This window comes from Aquila chrysaetos, chromosome Z (assembly GCF_900496995.4).
Source record: "Aquila chrysaetos chrysaetos chromosome Z, bAquChr1.4, whole genome shotgun sequence".
Lineage (NCBI taxonomy): Eukaryota > Metazoa > Chordata > Aves > Accipitriformes > Accipitridae > Aquila > Aquila chrysaetos.
The window spans coordinates 60325170-60343338 of NC_044030.1; the positions used below are offsets into that span (position 1 = coordinate 60325170).

At 40.5% G+C, this 18169-nt stretch overlaps 1 protein-coding gene across 1 annotated transcript in view; it reads right to left on the reverse strand.

The window, feature by feature from the left end:
• Positions 1-709: 709 nt before the first annotated feature.
• ANKRD31 (ankyrin repeat domain 31) overlaps positions 710-18169 on the reverse strand; it is a 79680-nt gene continuing 62220 nt past the window's right edge. The window contains exon 26 of the mRNA XM_041120831.1: positions 710-2268. Coding sequence (XP_040976765.1) covers positions 2117-2268 — 152 coding nt within the window. The 3' untranslated portion in view covers positions 710-2116. The remainder of the gene's footprint in view (positions 2269-18169) is intronic.

Consider the following 18169-nt stretch of genomic DNA (forward strand, 5'->3'; position numbering starts at 1 on the left):
GCAGGCAGAATGCCAGGGGGTTTGTAGTCTTTGCATTTTATGTCCTTTTCACTTCAGCCTGTACCACACAAAATATGTGCTAACTCACAGCCTAGGAGTGGAAAAGGGGTTTACTAAATGAAAGAACCGAATCATGAAAGGAGCAGGAAGGGCTGGGAGGACTAACCATTGCTGTTTGCCACTTGTGAGCAGAAGCTTTATTACTCTGCTGTAGTTAGGATCACTAATAGCTGCCTATCTTTGACCTGTGATAACAGCTTGTATTTTTATGCAAAAGTACACTTAGAAAGCAAAAATTTAAACAGAGGCAACAAAACACCCTATTCATGATGGTATAACTTTTTGCCGTCTCTTAATGGATCTTCACGAAAAAGATTCCAGTAGGGAGAATAGGGAAAATTCAGAGTTGTAAGAACATTTGGGATGCAGAATCCTACATTTGTTAGTCATATTAAAACGTATGTTGTCAAGCTAACACCCTTCTCAAAATGCTTATATACAATGTAAATATTAAAGAAAATAGAACCCTGGTAGCTTACTTTTACATATAGTGTCAGTAAGAGACAGTGGTTTTCATGCAATATTTTGCATTTTTACCTCTTTGCCCAGCTTGAATCAATCAGATTTTTTTGTCACTGTATGTTAGGATTGCCTTAGGTCATATAATCATGTTAATATAATGGACTAAAAGTATTACTGTCAAATCCTCCCAGTTTTTACACATTAATTTTATTAGACAGCTTGTAACAAAGAAAAGATGTCAAACAAACATGTAAGTAATTCAATAGTAATTTTAACAGTCAAAAGTCTTTCACTTTTCAGTGAAAGTGGAAGTGTAGTATTTGAATGAACATTTCCTTTAAACCAATATGCCGTCAGGTTTGTTTTGCTGCTGCAGCTGTGAGACTGCTCCATTTTCTTTCTGTGTGGCAAGTGACCTTCACAAAATACCTGTCACTCAGTAGCCTGTAACTTTTTTGACTTCCAGGCAGTTTGCATTTCTTTAGCCTTACAGCCCATCAGGCTATGATTGCTCATGCATCCTAAGGCGCAGTATTAGCTCTCTGCACATCAGACCCCTCTCTCTTCCCTAAACCACCTTCTGTTTAAGACACTAATCAAATCTCCACAGAACACCTCTTCACACTCCAAATAGCTAGCTGAGGTGGTTATGTATTGACAGGAGATATTTCTCATCCCATTCACTGGAGTTAGGAGTAGCAGGTGCTATTATTTCATCTCTTCTTATAATCCAGAGAACCAAAGAGCAAGAATGCCATTTGAATGCAGATAACTCTCATGACAGTCAAACGTGTTACAAATATGCTACTGAGGCAGATTCACACATTATAACATTAAAACAAACAGAAATCCTCCAGAGATCGGGGTCAATATCTAAGATGTTGTCAGATGGAAAAATTCATGTTCCACAAACAGGCTAACTGCATTTCCTGCCATATGCCAGCACATTATCTGCTTATCAGAAAGACTGGGCTGGAACATGAATGGAATTTCCCTGAGCACTTCCAATGGCTAACATTCCTCTTTTAACCTCTCCCAGCACCTGGCTGCTTCTCAAATGTTTGTATATATCCATGCCACATAAAGCAAAGCTGCTAGTGATTTTCAAAGCTGCTCATCTTGATTTTTTGCCTAATCTAACAGCTTATGTTATTACACAAACAGTTGCAGCCATTTCTGATAGCACATGCTTAGGCAGAGTGGTTCCAGGTTTAGGTGTAGAAAGTGACTATTGGTGTTGATACCTATTTGGTTCTGTGCAGCCCCACCAAGCATGGGCAGCCACTGAAATCAGTGGAATTTCATACAAAGTTATCAATCTGGAACAGATTTCACAATGAGCATCAGTGTATAACAGTCCTCATCTACTTCCCCGTTTCTTAATCTTACAGCACAAAATACAGTATTGACAGTTATCCTCACCTGCTACAAAGTACTCCCCTGTTCCTCATTTACCAAAACAATCTTTCAGTCCATTCCAAGTGCTGGGCAAATGATTTATCAAAATGACAGTAACAAAGCACTTAGTTCTAAAAGCTCAAATGTTTACTTTTAAGTGATGACAAAGAAGAAAATGTTAGCACTCGGGAAGTCTTTAGAATCCAAAATCTTCACATTCTTTGTAGAATCTCCAGTACTTTTCCATTACAGGGCATGGTAGAAACTCCTCTTTACGTACCATTACTATCTCACGGAATTGAAGAAAACATGTCAGACTTTCCACTGAGTTGAACTGGACAGAAGAGCCTGTTGAAAATGAATGCAAATGATTACAGGGTGTGTATTAGAATAATGGAAAGCAATCACTGGCACTATTATCTAGAGAGGTGTTAACATCTTGTTAGAACCACGTAAACATTAGTGATCCCTGGAAATCTGTAATGTATCCTAGGAATCTTGTAGTGTAAGACCCCGGCCATCTTACTGGTATCTCTGACTTGCACCCAGACTTCAGTGAGACAACACTACACTTCATGGTGCTCAGAGTGAGAAGTCAGCCATCCCGGCCATTTCCAATTATATAACAGGAAAATGCAGTTGTTCTTCAGCATTGCTTGAATTTCACATGTTATGTGCACAAAGGGGTAAGTTTAGTGTACTTCCCCCAAATTAATGAATCCCTCTGACAGGCAATGCCCTTCCTACAGTCCCAAAAGGACTATATAAAAAGGAAGGCATACACCTGTATACAAGAAATTGCAGGACTGAACAATGGGTATTTGCAATATTTAAATATCTGCTGATCTGAAGCAACCATTGCAATGCATAAACTTAAGGTACTTGTGTCAGTGCAGAAGCTGACCTTTTAGTTTTCACTCTTCAAGTCAGTAACACAGTAGCACTGTAAAGATTCAGCAGTACGAAATGTTCCAAGACATTTTCTCCATAACAGCACGGACTCCAAAAGGCACTTGGAACTGTAGTTTTAAGAGTTACTTGCTTTTGTTCCATCTTTTGTCCGCACTTTCTCCCTTTAGTAGCCTTGCACAAAATATCAGAGCTGCTGATCTGCCACAACCAGCGCAGCACTGAAACTGCCTGTGAGGGCAGATGTTATCAAGAGAGGGAGGGCTGTTAGGAAAGTAGTGACGGCCTCTGTTTAAAAAAAAAAACAAACCACAAAACACCACCAAAAAAAAGCGTTCAGACACCACCCAAGTGTCTCAAGCAAACAGGATAGGTATTTCAGGATGATTAGATCAGTCAAGACAAATCCTCAACAAAATGCAGAGAAAACGTGTTTGAAGTGGCACCAGTTGGTCATTCAGCTTGCATGTATTTCTGGGCTACCATGTACCATCCCAAGAGTTTGTCTGTTACCAGAGTTTTCCAGTTGTGTCACCAATTCTAAAATGCAAAATATATTCACTGAACTGACAACATCAGTACGTCCCAATGCTAAAACAATCAGTGTATCATCTTGTAGGTATTAGACCTTTTAACTCCATGTCTCAGTGAGGATTTCCTTGCCACTTCCTGGTTTCCAGGAGTTCACCACCCAAAGCAGCCAAGTGGCAAATTGCTATTAGAAGCGAGAGGTCTGTGTTCAGAAACACAAATACAGTCTTACGTGTGAGTGTTCCACACTCATGACATCCACAGCAAAACTTCTGACTCCAGTGAGAACAGGATTGCATTTGGTATCTTACACCCTCAGTGCATCTTCAGTATACTCGTGCCACCACACAGTACATAATGGAACACAAAGCATGACCTGATGTCTAGGGTGTATTTAAGTACCTTGGACTACAACAAAGATGGGCAGCCTGAAAACAAGTCCCACCAGAGAAGTTACATCAAAACGCTCCTCACACAGTCTTTATCACTTATGAAGCAGCAGTTAGTCACACCAGAAGAAGTCAACTTACCCACTCACCCAGAAGTGATGTTTCTAAGGGCATAAACAGGAATGCTTGGATGGGAAGTCACAAAATAGTTTTAAGGACACCTTCAGGTAAAAATTATCTTAAAAAAGATCTGGGAATTTTTTTTGTAAAATAAACTGGCAGAAAGTGAGCTGAAACATTGTCATTAATACTGAGTCTATAGTGACATAACAGGCATGACTTCAACCTGGTTTGATTTGTTGAAAAAAGCTTTTTCATTCTGACATGTCCACATTTTGTATGTAAGTACAGGAAAATTTTTTGGCAAAGTCTGAAGTTCTTTTAACATCCCATTTTGAGAGATGATAATTGGAGAAAAGACATTCCCCTCTTCCTTTGGAAATGCTCCTGTCAGCACTCTCAGTGCAATTTGCTAACTTATTTACTAAAAATTCTCAACTCACATTTGAAAGTGTAATCAAGATATGACCAAATAAATCTATTGAAATAACTTTTTTTCAGCAGTTGACAGCTTGCTTTGTTGATTCCTTTGGGTCAAATTAATGTTTTACCTATTGGATTAAGTTTTTGTAGATTAAATATCAGCATTCTACCATAAATACAACTTTATCTGAGTGAATAATTGAAATCTCTACTCTCTCTAATCTCTACTTTTCAGTAATTTTAGGTAATAGTCAAGAGTTAGCAAAAGCAAAGTAATTTATACATCCCAAAGCTGTCCCCCTCAGTTCTGATATCAGTGTTTGATATCAAAGTTTCTATATCCATAGACAATCATTTTTTCCCCAGTAAGGATGGATCAGTATTTGAACATATAGTCCCTCTGTTTCTTCCTCCATGTTCTGACACAGCCAACTAACGTCCTTCACATTTCCATTTTTCTTTCTCAATTCTTTTTCCCTTTTATCTCTCCCTTTGCTTACTATTACTTTCAATCTTTTAATATTCACTTTGATGTTTCCTTTTTCCTTTTGCTGTCTGTTAACTCTCATCCCCTTACAAAAGACCGGCAGCTTACAGGCTGTAAGCAGTGGAGAAAGGCTCCCATACTGCTACCCAAAACTCATGTTAGTGCCTTGGGTACAGAAGAAAGCTTAGTAAGGTAAGATGCACACAGGCAGGGTCTTTCTGCTTTCCTACCCTTGCTGTCCTGTTGGGCGCTCTCAGTTTTCTGCCATCTTCATAAACTACAAGATAAAGTATCAACCAGTATCAATATGAGCTTTTTTTCCCCTAAATCCAGGGAAAACAAATGTTGCCTCTTGGTACTTCTATCCTGCTTGCCACTAGCTTTTCTGTCTGTTGGCATCTATTTTAGCATTACAGGTTTGAAACCATTCTAAATGTGTTTCAACTTGAGTTTCCATTTTGTTACAGATCTACAAGACCTTGTCTCTGCAGCTGCTAAGAACCTGAAAATTGTATTTAAGGAGAATTCCCGTTACTGGTGCAACTATACAAATGTCAGACAAGAATCTCCACTTGCATAAAGGTTAGTCACCAAAGATTGCCACTTGTGTGCAGAGTCACCATTCTCTGATCATTAAAATAGCCCCTGAAAGATCAGTTTTAAAAATGGCTACTCAACCAGTATCATCCTTATTTTTTCCAATCAAGAAGGTGCTGGAACTATTCAGAGATATGCTTAAGCATTTTATAACTATTTTACTTGTGTAAATTATTTGTAAAAGGAATTTAAATGCTCTTGCAGTTTAAGCAACATATTTTGGTCAGTTTACAGGTATAAGTAAATCAAGTTTCAATACTTCAGTAAAACAGGTAGATGAACTGATTTGCACTATCTGTGGCAAAGTCTCAGGAGACGTTATTCTTCTGACTCAAATGGATGTTGTTCAGTGCAGCTAGCTAGTCTAGACATGGGCTACAGATGCGTACACAAACAGAAGATCTAAGAAAAACACACTTAAAGGTGACAGCATTTGACCTGGCGTGCCACAAGGGAGCATTTAGAACAAAAATCTGTCTTAAGAGCTGTCCTGGTTTTGGCTGGGATAGAGTTAATTGTCTCCCTAGTAGCTGGTGTAGTGCTATGTTTTGTGTTCAGTATGACAAGAATGTTGATAACACACTGATGTTTTGAGTTGTTGCTATGTAATGTTTAGACTAAGTCAAGGATTTTTCAGTTTCTCATGCCCAGCCAGAAAGAAGGCTGGAGGGGCACAAGAAGCTGGGAGGGGACACAGCCAGGACAGTCTGAAAAACTGATCAAACTAATCAAAAAGTCCTACTCCCCACCTGTACAGACCAGGATCTCAGCTATTACACGTAAGCATTCCTCTGCTCAAGAGAGAGGAGGCAGAAGGTACACACAACAGGGTACCCTGTGGTTTTACCTGCATGATCATGGAGAGGACATGAGGAAGTCGGATGGAAAACCTGCCTCAACCCTAGATGCACAGGTATGTGAGTTGCAAGGAAAGACAATCACAAAAAGGGTTTCTTCCAGGAAAAATGCCGCTCCAGTTTCCAGACAAGAGTAGAAGAGCTGATCTTACCTCTGATCTCAATAAAGGGACTTCTCGTTCCTATTTACAAGAAGTGAGTAACGAATACGATGACCAGGATTAGACAGGCCCTGCCTCCAGCCAGGTGGAGGAAATGGACAACTGGGTTTTACTGGACTGGGTGGATTGGATGGCCTGGCTTGTTAGACCCACAGGTGTATAAGGGTCTAGTGGACACCAGGGCACAGAGTACTCTAATGCCATCAAGCTATAAAGGGGCAGAACCCATCTGTATTTCTGGAGTGACAGAGGGATCTCAACAGCTAACTGTATTGGAGGCCAAAGTGAGCCTAATGGGAATGAGTAGCAAAAGCACCCCATTGTGACTGGCCCAGAGGCTCCATGCATCCTTGGCATAGATGATCTCAGGGGAGGGTATTTTAAGGACCCAAAGGGGTACCGGTGGGCTTTCAGTATAGCTGCCTTGGAGATGGAGGAAATTAAACATCTGTCCACACCGCCTGGTCTCTCAGAGGACCCTTCTGTTGCAGGGTTGCTGAGGGTTGAAGAACAACAAGTGCCAATTGCTACCAAAACAGTGCACAGGCAGCAATATTGCACAAACCGAGACTCCCTGATTCCCATCCATAACTTGATTCGTTGACTGGAGACCCAAGGAGTGATCAGCAAATCTTGCTCACCCTTTAACAGTCTTATATGGCCAGTGTGGAAATCTAATGGAGACTAACAGTAGACTATCGTGGCCTGAATGAAGTCATGCTGCCACTGAGTGCTGCCTTGCTGGACATGCCAGAACTTCAGTACGAACTGGAGTCAAAGGCAGCCAAGTGGTATGCCACAATTCATATCGCTAATGTGTTTTTCTCAATCCCTTTGGCAGCAGAGTGCTGGCCACAGTTTGCTTTTACTTGGAGGGGCGTCCAGTACACCTGGAATTGACTGCCCCAGGGATGGAAACACAGCCCCACCATTTGCCATGGACTGATCCAGACTGCACTGAACAGGGTGAAACTCTGGAACACCTGCAATACATTGATGACATCATCATATGGGGCTACACAGCAGAAGAGGGTTTTGAGAAAAGGAAGAAAATAATCCAAATCCTCCTGAAAGCCAGTTTTGCCGTAAAACGAAGGAAGGTCAAGGGACCTGCACAGGAGATCCAGTTTTTAGGAATAAAATGGCAAGATGGGCGACATCAGATGCCAATGGATGTGAACAACAAAATAACAGCTATGTCTCCACTGACTAGTAAAAAGGAAACACAAGCTTTCTTTGGTGTTGTGGGTTTTTGGAGAAGCATATTCCAAATTACAGTCTGATTGTAAGCCCTCTCTACCAAGTGACCCGGAAGAAGAACAACTTTAAATGGCTCCCTGAGCAACAACAAGCCTTTGAACAAATTAAACAGGAGATTGTTCATGCTGTAGCCCTTGGGCCAGTCTGGGCAAGACAAAGTGTTAAAAAAGTTCTCTATGTTGCCGCCGAGGAGAATGGCTCTACCTGGAGTCTCTGGCAGAAAGCACCCAGGGAGACCCAAGGCTGACCCCTGGGGTTTTGGAGTCAGGGATGCAGAGGATCCAAGGCCCGCTATACTCCAACTGAAAAAGAGATACTGTCAGCATAGGAAGGAGTTCGAGCTGCCTCAGAAGTGGTTGGTACTGAAACACAGCTCCTCTTAGCACCCTGACTGCCGGTGCTGGGCTGGATGTCAAAGGGAAGGTCCCACCTACACATCATGCAACTTATCCCATGTGGAGTAAGTGGGTTGCGCTGATCATACAACGGGCTCGCATAGGAAACCCCAGTCACCTAGGAATTTTGGAAGTGATCATGGACTGGCCAGAAGGCAAAGATTTTGGAATATCACCAGAGGAGGAGGTGACACATGCTGAAGAGGCCCTACTGCCTAACAAACTGTCAGAAAATGAGAGACAATATGCCCTGATGGGTCCTGTTGCATTGTGGAAAAACATCGGAGGTAGAAGGGTGCTGTATGGAGTCCTATACTACGAATTACTGAAACCACTCAGGGAGAAGGTGAATTGAGCCTGTTTGCAGAGGTGAAAACCATCCAGCTAGCTTTAGATATTGCTGAAAGAGAAAAGTGGCCAGTGTTCTATCTCTATATTGACTCATGCATGGTGGCAAATGCCCTGTGGGGGTGGTTACAGCAATGGAAGCAGATTAGCTGGCAGCATAGAGGCAAACCCATCTGGGCTGCCGCACTGTGGCAAGATATTGCATCCCAGTTAGAGAATCTCGCTGTAAAGTACCCAAGAGTCAGGCCACTGAAGAACATCAAAACAACGAGGAGGTAGATCAGGCTGCTAAGATTGAAGTGGCTCAGGTGGATTTGGACTGGCAATATAAGGCTGAATTATGTATAGCTCAGTGGGCCCATGACACCTCAGGCCATCAGGGAAGAGATGCAACATTCAGATGGGCTTGTGATCGAGGGGTGGCCTTGATCATGGACACTATCACACAGGTTATCCATGAATGTGAAACGTGCTGCAATCAAGCAAGCCAAGCAGTTAAAGCCTCTCTGGTATGGAGTGCGATGGCTGAAATAGAAATTTCTGCCAGGGGAGGCCTGGCAGATTGACTATATCACACTCCCACACACATGCCAAGGCAAGCAACGTGCTTACAATGGTGGGAACAACCAGCAGATGGCTGGAAACATATCCCGTGCCCCATGCCACTGCCTGGAACTCTATACTGGACCTTGAAAAGCCAAGTCTTAGGGTGACACGGGACCCCAGAAAGAACTGAGTCAGACAGCGGGACTCATTTCCAAAACAACCTCATAGACACCTGGGCCAAAGAGCATGGCATTGAGTGGGTGTATCATAACCCCTATCATTCACCAGCCTCTGGGAAAATTGAACGATATAATGGACTGTTAAAGACTACACTGAGAGCCATGGGTGCTGGGACATTCAAACATTGGGTTGCATGTTTAGCAAAAGCCACCTGGATAATCAACACTAGGGGATCTGCCAATCAAGCTGGCCCTACCCAATCAGAACTTTTACATACTGTAGAAGGGGATAAAATCCCTGTAGTGCACATAAAAAGTATGCTGGGGAAGATAGTTGGGGTTCCTCCTGCCCTGGGCAAAGGCAAACCCACTCATGGGATTGCTTTTGCTCAAGGAAGGACCTGGGTACGCTTGGTGGGTGATGCGGAAGGATGGGGAAGTCCAATGTGTACTTCAAGGGGATTTGATTTTAGGTGAGAATAGCCAATGAATTAAATTGTATGATGTTAATTGCTATATAAGCCTGCCACTGTATGTCAACATTACTAGAATCATTATATGCTATATCAACAGTATTACAGTAAGAATCACTGAGATTAATGAAGAATGAACTTTGATAAAACTGAGAAAAAGCACAGTAGTGATGGAACCAGAACTGACTTCAACATGCAGCATTCCAACACCATCCTCCTGTTGCACCCAGTGTCACCTGCCCACTGCACTGCACCGAAGCCCAATCCTGCTTTGCCAACTGAGCAGACTTCACAACGTCTCTCTTGCCCTGAAGGACTGTTGTGACAGATGGAGCCCAAAGTCATGGACTAAATGAATTCACCAGACATTTTATAGGGATGGCCCATAGACTGAGGGAATGATATCTGTGTGTATATATGTATCAAAGGACAGGAAAGGTGATGGTGTTTAACTGGGATGTATTGGAATGTGTGGGACCCGAGCATGACATAGACGGTATAGAATAAGGGGTGGATACTGTCCTGGTTTCGGGTGGAATAGAGTTAATTTTCTTTCTAGTAGCTGGCATAGTGCTATGTTTGGGATTTAGTATGAGAATAATGTTGATAACACAGTAATGTTTTAGGTGTTGGTAAGTCAAGGATTTTCCTCGACAGCAAGAAGGCTGGAGGGGCACAAGAAGTTGGGAGGGGACACAGCCAGAGCAGCTCACCCAAACTGGCCAAAGGGATATTCCATACCATGTAACATCATGCTCAGTATATAAAGCAAGGGGAGTTGGCCAGGGCTGGGGGGGCTGGATCACTACTTGGGAACTAACTGGGCATTGGTCAGCGAGTGGTGAGCAATTGCGTTGTGCATCACTTGTTTTGTATATTCCAATTCTATTATTATTATTATATCATCATCATAATTTCTTCCTTTCTGTCCTATTAAACTGTCTGTCTCAACCCATGAGTTTTACTTTGGTTTTTTTATTCTCTCCCCCATCCCACTGAGTAGGGGGGAGCAAGCAAGTGGCTGCGTGGTGCTTGGTTGCTGGCTGGGGTTAAACCACAACAAGAGCTTTCAAGTTTTTTGGGCCTTATCCATGCTCCTCTGAAGAACTCAGAAACAGAGAAGACCAGTCACAATCCAGGAGTCCCAAGAGGCATTGTCCTTTCAGACCAAGTAAGGCCTTGGAAATGACAGCCAGTGCCTCGCATAAACATTTTTGGATCTTCCGACTCTTTAAAAGGCTGTTACTGAATTGAGGCACATGAATTCTGCCCATGCTAGTGGTAATTTTGAAACTTTTCTTTCAGCTGATCAAGACCTGGTATCTTGGAAAAAGAGACGTCTGTGGACAGATTGTCATTGTAAGACTAGATCTTTCTCTGACAAAATACGATGCTTTCCTAGAAATTAATTTTAAATTTTTTTTCCTCAAAAAGCCTTTGCTTTTCTCCAGGTCTCTCCACGTCTCTCCACAGTTCTTGATTCACTTCATGAGACATGGATCTTGATTCTTTTTTCCTCCTGTGAATCTGGAGTCCAAGGTCTCTGCCTTTACAAACCAATCAGTAAGGAGTGATCTTTTTCTAACAGACATACCATGCCAGTCAGCCACCTGAAGTTAAGGTGTCCATCCCCTAAAAGATACAGGCCATCAGGGATTTTGGCTAATTGCTTTGTGATCCCCTGTGTCCACTCACATCCCAATTTTGAAAGTACTTTTCCCCCCAAGAATTAATTTATCAAGTGATCCTAAATTATGCATGCTGCATTTTTTGCATCAGTAGTTACAAGCTTTCAAAAAAATTGAATGTTATTTATAACATGAAATAAATCAATCACTTCAGTTTGGAATCTACCTAATAGAATATAATGACCAGATACTTCATAGCACAGCTGTAACAGTGCCAGAAGGACTTGGAGCACCTTCTGATAGCCCCTTAGCCTACAGTTCTTTCCTTCACGTATCAGATATGACTCACCATGGATGATCTGTAGGCTCCATTCATCATTTGCCTGTAACTAGAATTTGTATAGCAATAATATGGAACTTAATTCATACTTTCACAATTCATTATTCTATTCTGTTGCTTCTAGATAAAACACTAGAATTGAGAAAGTAACATTTCTTCCTCCACTCAATAAAGGATAGTATTCCTCAGAAGCTCATTCTTTCTTTTTGTCCTCCAGTGAGATTGGCAAAAGCAACGACATAAAGCAGAAAAAAAGATTAGGTATCTAGAATCATTCTTCTTTGAAAGTATTTCATAACAGTGGCCTTTCTTGTTACACTCTGTATCTGCATGGAAAAAGGACTTGCAGGTATGATTAAAGATCAAGAATTCATGCCTTTTATTCCAAAGCATCAGTTTCAAGGTTTATGCTGAAATCTCTTTTAATTATTTTGTGTTTCATGTGGCAGAAAGTATTGTTCCCACAACACGGATCTGAAGATATTCTACTTTTTTGAGAGATACAGTTAATAGTAAATCTTTCTGTTTCTAAATGTCTCAAAAATGTACAATATTAATAATACTTTACAGCTTTCTTGCAAGCATTGCCTAGATAAGTGATACAAATACAACACATTATTCCCCATTAAAACTTTTGCCTACATCATAAACTTACATGGTAACTGTTTTTTCTCTTCTCCTAGATACATTGGGTATATGCCTGTTAGCCAGTAACAAGTACTTTATATGATATGATACATTCTGAATTATTATTCCTCAGGGTCCCTGGATTAGTGTATTAAGATATTGTTAAGTTTTTTATTTAGCAATGTGGGGAACTCAGAACCTTCAATCTATTACAGAAATCCATCAATTTTACAATAACCTACCAGGGAAACAAGAGAACAATTTAAATCTCAGTGGCTCTTACCTTCTTTAGTGTAGCTGTTACATGATTTTTCCCTCAAAAGGTGAGAGAGGTACAATTGACATACACGCAAATACCAATCAGGAAATGTATACAGCCTCCCATATAAGAATCTATGTTCAAGATTGAATTTACAAAGAAATAAAATATAATGAAATCAGTACCTTTAAAATAAAACATAATGGCTGATTCCATTTTTCTCACACAAATATTTTTATACAGCTGTCCAGACTGCCTCTGAGTTTCTCCATTAAGTCAATCACTCTATTTAAATATCAAATTACCAAGTTCAACAACAACAAATGCATACACTAGTATCCTTTATTAAAAGGCACCAAGATTGCTTTAAAATGATTTATAGTAGACTGTTTCCTGGTATGACTAGCAGGGCACAGGTTCCCACCATATGCTTCTTCCCTTTAAAACTTACTATTTTGAGTTATTATTGTATACTTCATTATATAACCATTCATTTGTGTACTCATTTGGAAGGAAAATACATGGTTCTCTAGAATTATTTTTAACCATTTCAGAAAACCTGAATTTAATGTGCCAAGACAGTGGATAAGAAGCAGTTCCAGGACAAACCTTGGATAATTAAAACCAGAACACTTTAAAATTCTTGCAGTTTATAGCATACTGAGATGGAGACTGGAAGACACAGAAGACAAAGTATAAACCAAGTTTCAGCTCAGGTCAGAACAGCTACTTGATAGAAAACTCAATAGCTCACGTTTTTCATGCCCTGGCAAAATCTACAGGAGCTGTGACTCATTCGGTGGGTTTTATGTACAGCCTCAAAACAACTTCTAGAGCCTTCTCCTAGGCTATTATCATGTGGTGATTTAAAGACTCAATTGTTTTGTTTAGAAGCTTTGTCCCAACTTAATATGTTAAAAGTCACTCCTGAAAAAAAATAAGATAGAAGTGTGATATAATCTGGATGCTCACCAAGGTAAGATTATCAGGTAGTCTCCTAAATGCTTTTATTTGACATTACCAGACTGTGGTGTCAAAAAAGTCTGTCTTACTCTTCAAGCAAAGCAGTAGCTGAAGCCACTGCCTCTTGAAGCTTGCCTTTTATCACATTGCCTTTCATTATTGCTTTCATAAGTAAGATAAGAAAAGATAGATGTGCTCTAGGAAGATTATCTGCAACAGTTCTGTTTGTTTTAGTCTTCTCTGAGCCTCCATGGGACCACCAAAGCAGATGAAAATGTCATAGTGCAGCTGATGAGAAGGTGGGTCAGTTATGAAAGGATTTCTTTTACAACTTGTTTCACAAAGTAAAAAGGACAGAAAGCCAATGTTTAAAGCTCTTACCTAGGAGTGTGACAGACTGACAAATTATAGCCAATGTCTCAAACATTTATTAACGAACTCTGGTGGAGAAGACAGCCTCTGTAAAAGTGCTCGAGTTGTGTGAACAGGAAAATGTGGCCGGAGGAGAAGGCCCCACAGGGGGTGGGACCACACTTCTCCAAAGCTGCTGTTCCTTATCTTAAGTGACCATGAGAAGAAGCATGATGTATGCGCTGGAAGGGAAGGACAGATAGAGGTCATGCTTGCAGGGAAGGAGAAGCAACTCCCCGATGACCACCCAAGCCCATCGACCCATTTCCAGAGAATCCCGGGAATGTGAACTGTGCATGTCGAGACCACCGACTAATGTCTGGAACGTTCCTGAGCTCACACTGTGCTTGCTCAATGATGGCAAATCCCCAACTACAGGGTCATACCCTTTAGGTGTAAAAGAAGGGAAGACGAGTTCTTGGTGCATGCCCTCCAGAACTGGATCTCTAGACTGGCTGAACCAATAGAACTGGATCTCTAGACTGGCTGAACCAATGCTGGACCCAGGACTGATGAAATCCTTTTCTTCTCTCTTTCTCCCCGCTCCGTGCCCCCCGCCCCACCCTCTCTCTCTCTCTCTCTCTCTTTTCCCCACAGTCCCTACACCTCATCCTTTTGAACATAAACCACTGGCCAAGTCTTGGACTAGGATTGGATCTAGCGGCTCCTGGGCTCCTCTTTGAGAAGGAGTCTAGAAAGCAAGGGGGTCTACTCTGAACCTTGTGACTCAACGGGAGGTCTCTCCTTATTTTCTTCTCTGAATTGATCCCCAAATAAGTAAGTCTTATGTATGGTTAGCAGGTGTCATACAGTTTACTGACATAGTTTCATGTTCCTTTTTCCATTTCTTTTTCTATATCTCCCTTCTCCTTTCACACGTCGGCTTGACGACATGATGCAAGGTTCATATTGATAAGTTCACTTGTACTTGGGCAAGGTTAGCTTGGTTGAATGAATGCTGATTGTTGTTTGAACTCCCCTGGTGTCATTTTACCTTAATTCTGACAAAGGAAATCCACGAACCTGAGTCGCTCCAACCTTGGGATGTGACAAGGAGCCAGTTTACTTTTAGCCAGGATTCTTAAGAAAACAATGTTTCTGTACACAACAAAAAGAGGCAATGGCTACAAGTTTTAACAAGCAAGACTACAACTAGATATATGGGGAAAAAAATTCACCGTAAGCACGCTTAAGCACACGAATATATTGTACAGACATGTTGTGGAACGTCCACCCTTGAAGATATTCAGAATTTGACTGGACAAAGCACTGAGCAACCTTATCTAACTTGGAAGCTAGTCCTACGTTCAACAGGAGGTTGGACTAAGTACCTCAAGAGGCCCAACCTAACCTACATTAGTCTGTCGTTCTGTGCAATCACACTGTCACCTAGTTACTTTCGAAGTAATTTGCCAGTTTCAGAAAAACCTGACTGACAGATAAGAACTACAGACATAAAATTCTCAGAATTGGCTTCCATGACATGTAGTCTTTGAGAGCGGCTGCTTCTTTTTTTTTTTCCTTTTTGGCTACCTAAAAAGTGAATTTTGTTTGGCTCTTACTGCCCACATAGCTCAACTCTGAGTTAGTCCTGCGACATTCTACCTAGTACCTTGCTGATAGTAGATAGAAGAGCAGGTAGAGGATTTTGGAAAGGAAGAGTGTGCAGATGGAAGAAGCCTATACTTGTCATGGTATGCAAAGTTACTGGAAAATATAGCTTTGTAAATTCTGCTGACAGAACTATGTTCATCTTTGTGAAGTATGTAAGTACCAAATGTCTGGAACTTTAAAGTACTGGAAAATAATTTTAAATATTTTGCTTGCAAGCCATAAAGACGAGAAAACAGTATAATAGCTGCACCTTGAGATATGTCTTAGATGCAGAAAGATTATGGATAGAAGTATTTTTCTACAATCTCACTTTTCTTCCAAAGTACAAAATCCAAATAACATATAGTACATCTCCCTGTCTTTTATAGTGTCATGGTTTAACCCCAACCAACTAAGCACCACGCAGCTGCTTGCTCACTCCCCGCCACCAGGTGGGATGGGGGAGAGAATCAGGAAAAAAAAAAAAAAGGTAAAACTCAAGGGTTGAGATAAAGACAGTTTAATAGGACAGAAAGGAAGAAAATATTGATGATGATGATGATGATGATGATGAAGAAGAAGAAATAATAATAATAATAATAATAATAATAATAATAATAATAATAATAATAATAATAATAATAGAATTGGAATATACAAAACAAGAGATGCACAACGCAATTGCTCACCACTCGCCGACCGATGCCCGGTTAGTTCCCGAGCAGTGATCCAGCCCGCCCAGCCCCAGCCAACTCACCCCAGTTTGTATACTGGGCATGTATTCCACATGGTATGGAACATCCCTTTGGCTAGTTTGGGTGAACTGTTCTGGCTGTGTCCCCTCCCAACTTCTTGTGCCCCTCCAGCCTTCTTGCTGGCTGGGCATGAGAAGCTGGAAAATCCTTGACTTAGGATAAGCACTATTTACCAACAACTAAAACATTACTGTGTTATCAACATTATTCTCATACTACATCCAAAACATAGATTCATACTACATCCGAAACATAGCACTATACAAGCTACTAGAAAGAAAATTAACTCAACCCCAGCCAAAACCAGGACATACAGTCACATAAATGGGGACATTGTGTAGTTGATGAATATTCTGCTATAGGTAACAAGGAAAACATATATATTAGATGCTAGGGCTTTGTTTTTGTGGGGTTTGGGTTTTTTTTTTTTGTGGTTGGTTTGTTGGCGTTTTTTTAAAACGCTTCCAAGTACTTCTCCTCTTCCATATTACTATCACCATTATTGATGGTAATGATGAGCCACTACTTCAATAATACCCAATCCAATAAATTCAGATGCACAGAATCAAGCTCCTTTAAGTCATGTCATTTTGTTTAAAATAAATAAATAAATAAAAATTAAACTTGGGGTTCTTAGTTTGCCTCTTGACTTTTCAATCACTAAATGACATTCATCATCTTTTCCAGCTTTCCTTCAAAAACATGGAGGTAAGAATAGTAGAGTTTTCCAGTGAAAGTAATTTCTGACATAATTGCCTGTGCCTAAGCAGAATCCAGGGCTCTGAACTGGAGTACTATGCACCACAAAATATATTACAAGCTTTCAAGAACGGGTTACATTTCTTTGCATTATAATTAAATGGAGCTTTAAACATATTGCAGGAAAAATAGACTACAATGGGCTAGATTTGTTACTTGGACTAATACCAAAGTAATATCTTCAACCAGTTCAAAGACGTATATGAGATCCCTCTTCTGAGGAGTTTACAATTCAAAGTCTAATGGAAGATTCTTGCAAATACGCACATGAGATGTTTACTAGTAGCCCAATTTTACACCTATCTAAGAGGTATTGAAATACTTAATAGCTTGGTTTCATTCTACTGGAGCAATTCACTTGGATTTAAAATATTCTCCTGCCAAGTCAGCAGTTTCAGCATCACAACTTTGTACTGGTGCACAAGACAAGAAGATAAGATTGACTAGCAAAAAACCTGAAATTAATTACTTTTCTATTATTTTCCAGTACTAGCAAAGCCGAGAAAGTAAACCAGTTAAAAGCCAATTTATACAGCTGAGCTTTACATTCAAAATTTATTTAGCAGGCAGTAAAGCAGCAATGGCATTGCATATCTGACTGGTTCTTTGGAAACAAATGTAGAGGGGAAACAAACACAGAAAAACCGTTTATGGGCTATGGGGCTTCTCATGCCACTTCCAAAGCTTCATTTAAGAGACTCAATGAAATTCTCATCCTGAGTCACTTGTTTTTAAAGGAATTTCCTTCTTAAGTAGGAGTTTGCTTTTCATAGTTTGCTTTCAAAAATACTTTTGGTCAGATAATGAAACCTGAAAAGCTTCTCCTCAGAACTGGATGCAAAAGGTTTGGGTTCTATAAGCTAGAGATGTGGAAACTGGGCTGGTGGTTACATTTTTTAAAGGCTATACTGCAAGTTAAGCAGTTTCTTCCTTCCATTAACAGGGTAACTGTAGAAGATATGAGCAAAAATGTATATATGGAACAACATTTCTGTAAATTTCCAATTTATTGATTTTTATTGTATTATGAATCTTTAATTTTGCATAATCCCCACTGTCTGTTAGCAGTAACCTTTGTTACAAAATGACTCTGCACTCTTGCTATAACAGTTTCCACACAGGACTGAGCACTCCGATAATAGGGTGGCAAGGACCATACATGCTACAAGAACATTATCTTGGTAAGCAGAACTATAACTAGTAACTATATTTGAGTAAGTATGAATGTGGCTGTTCATC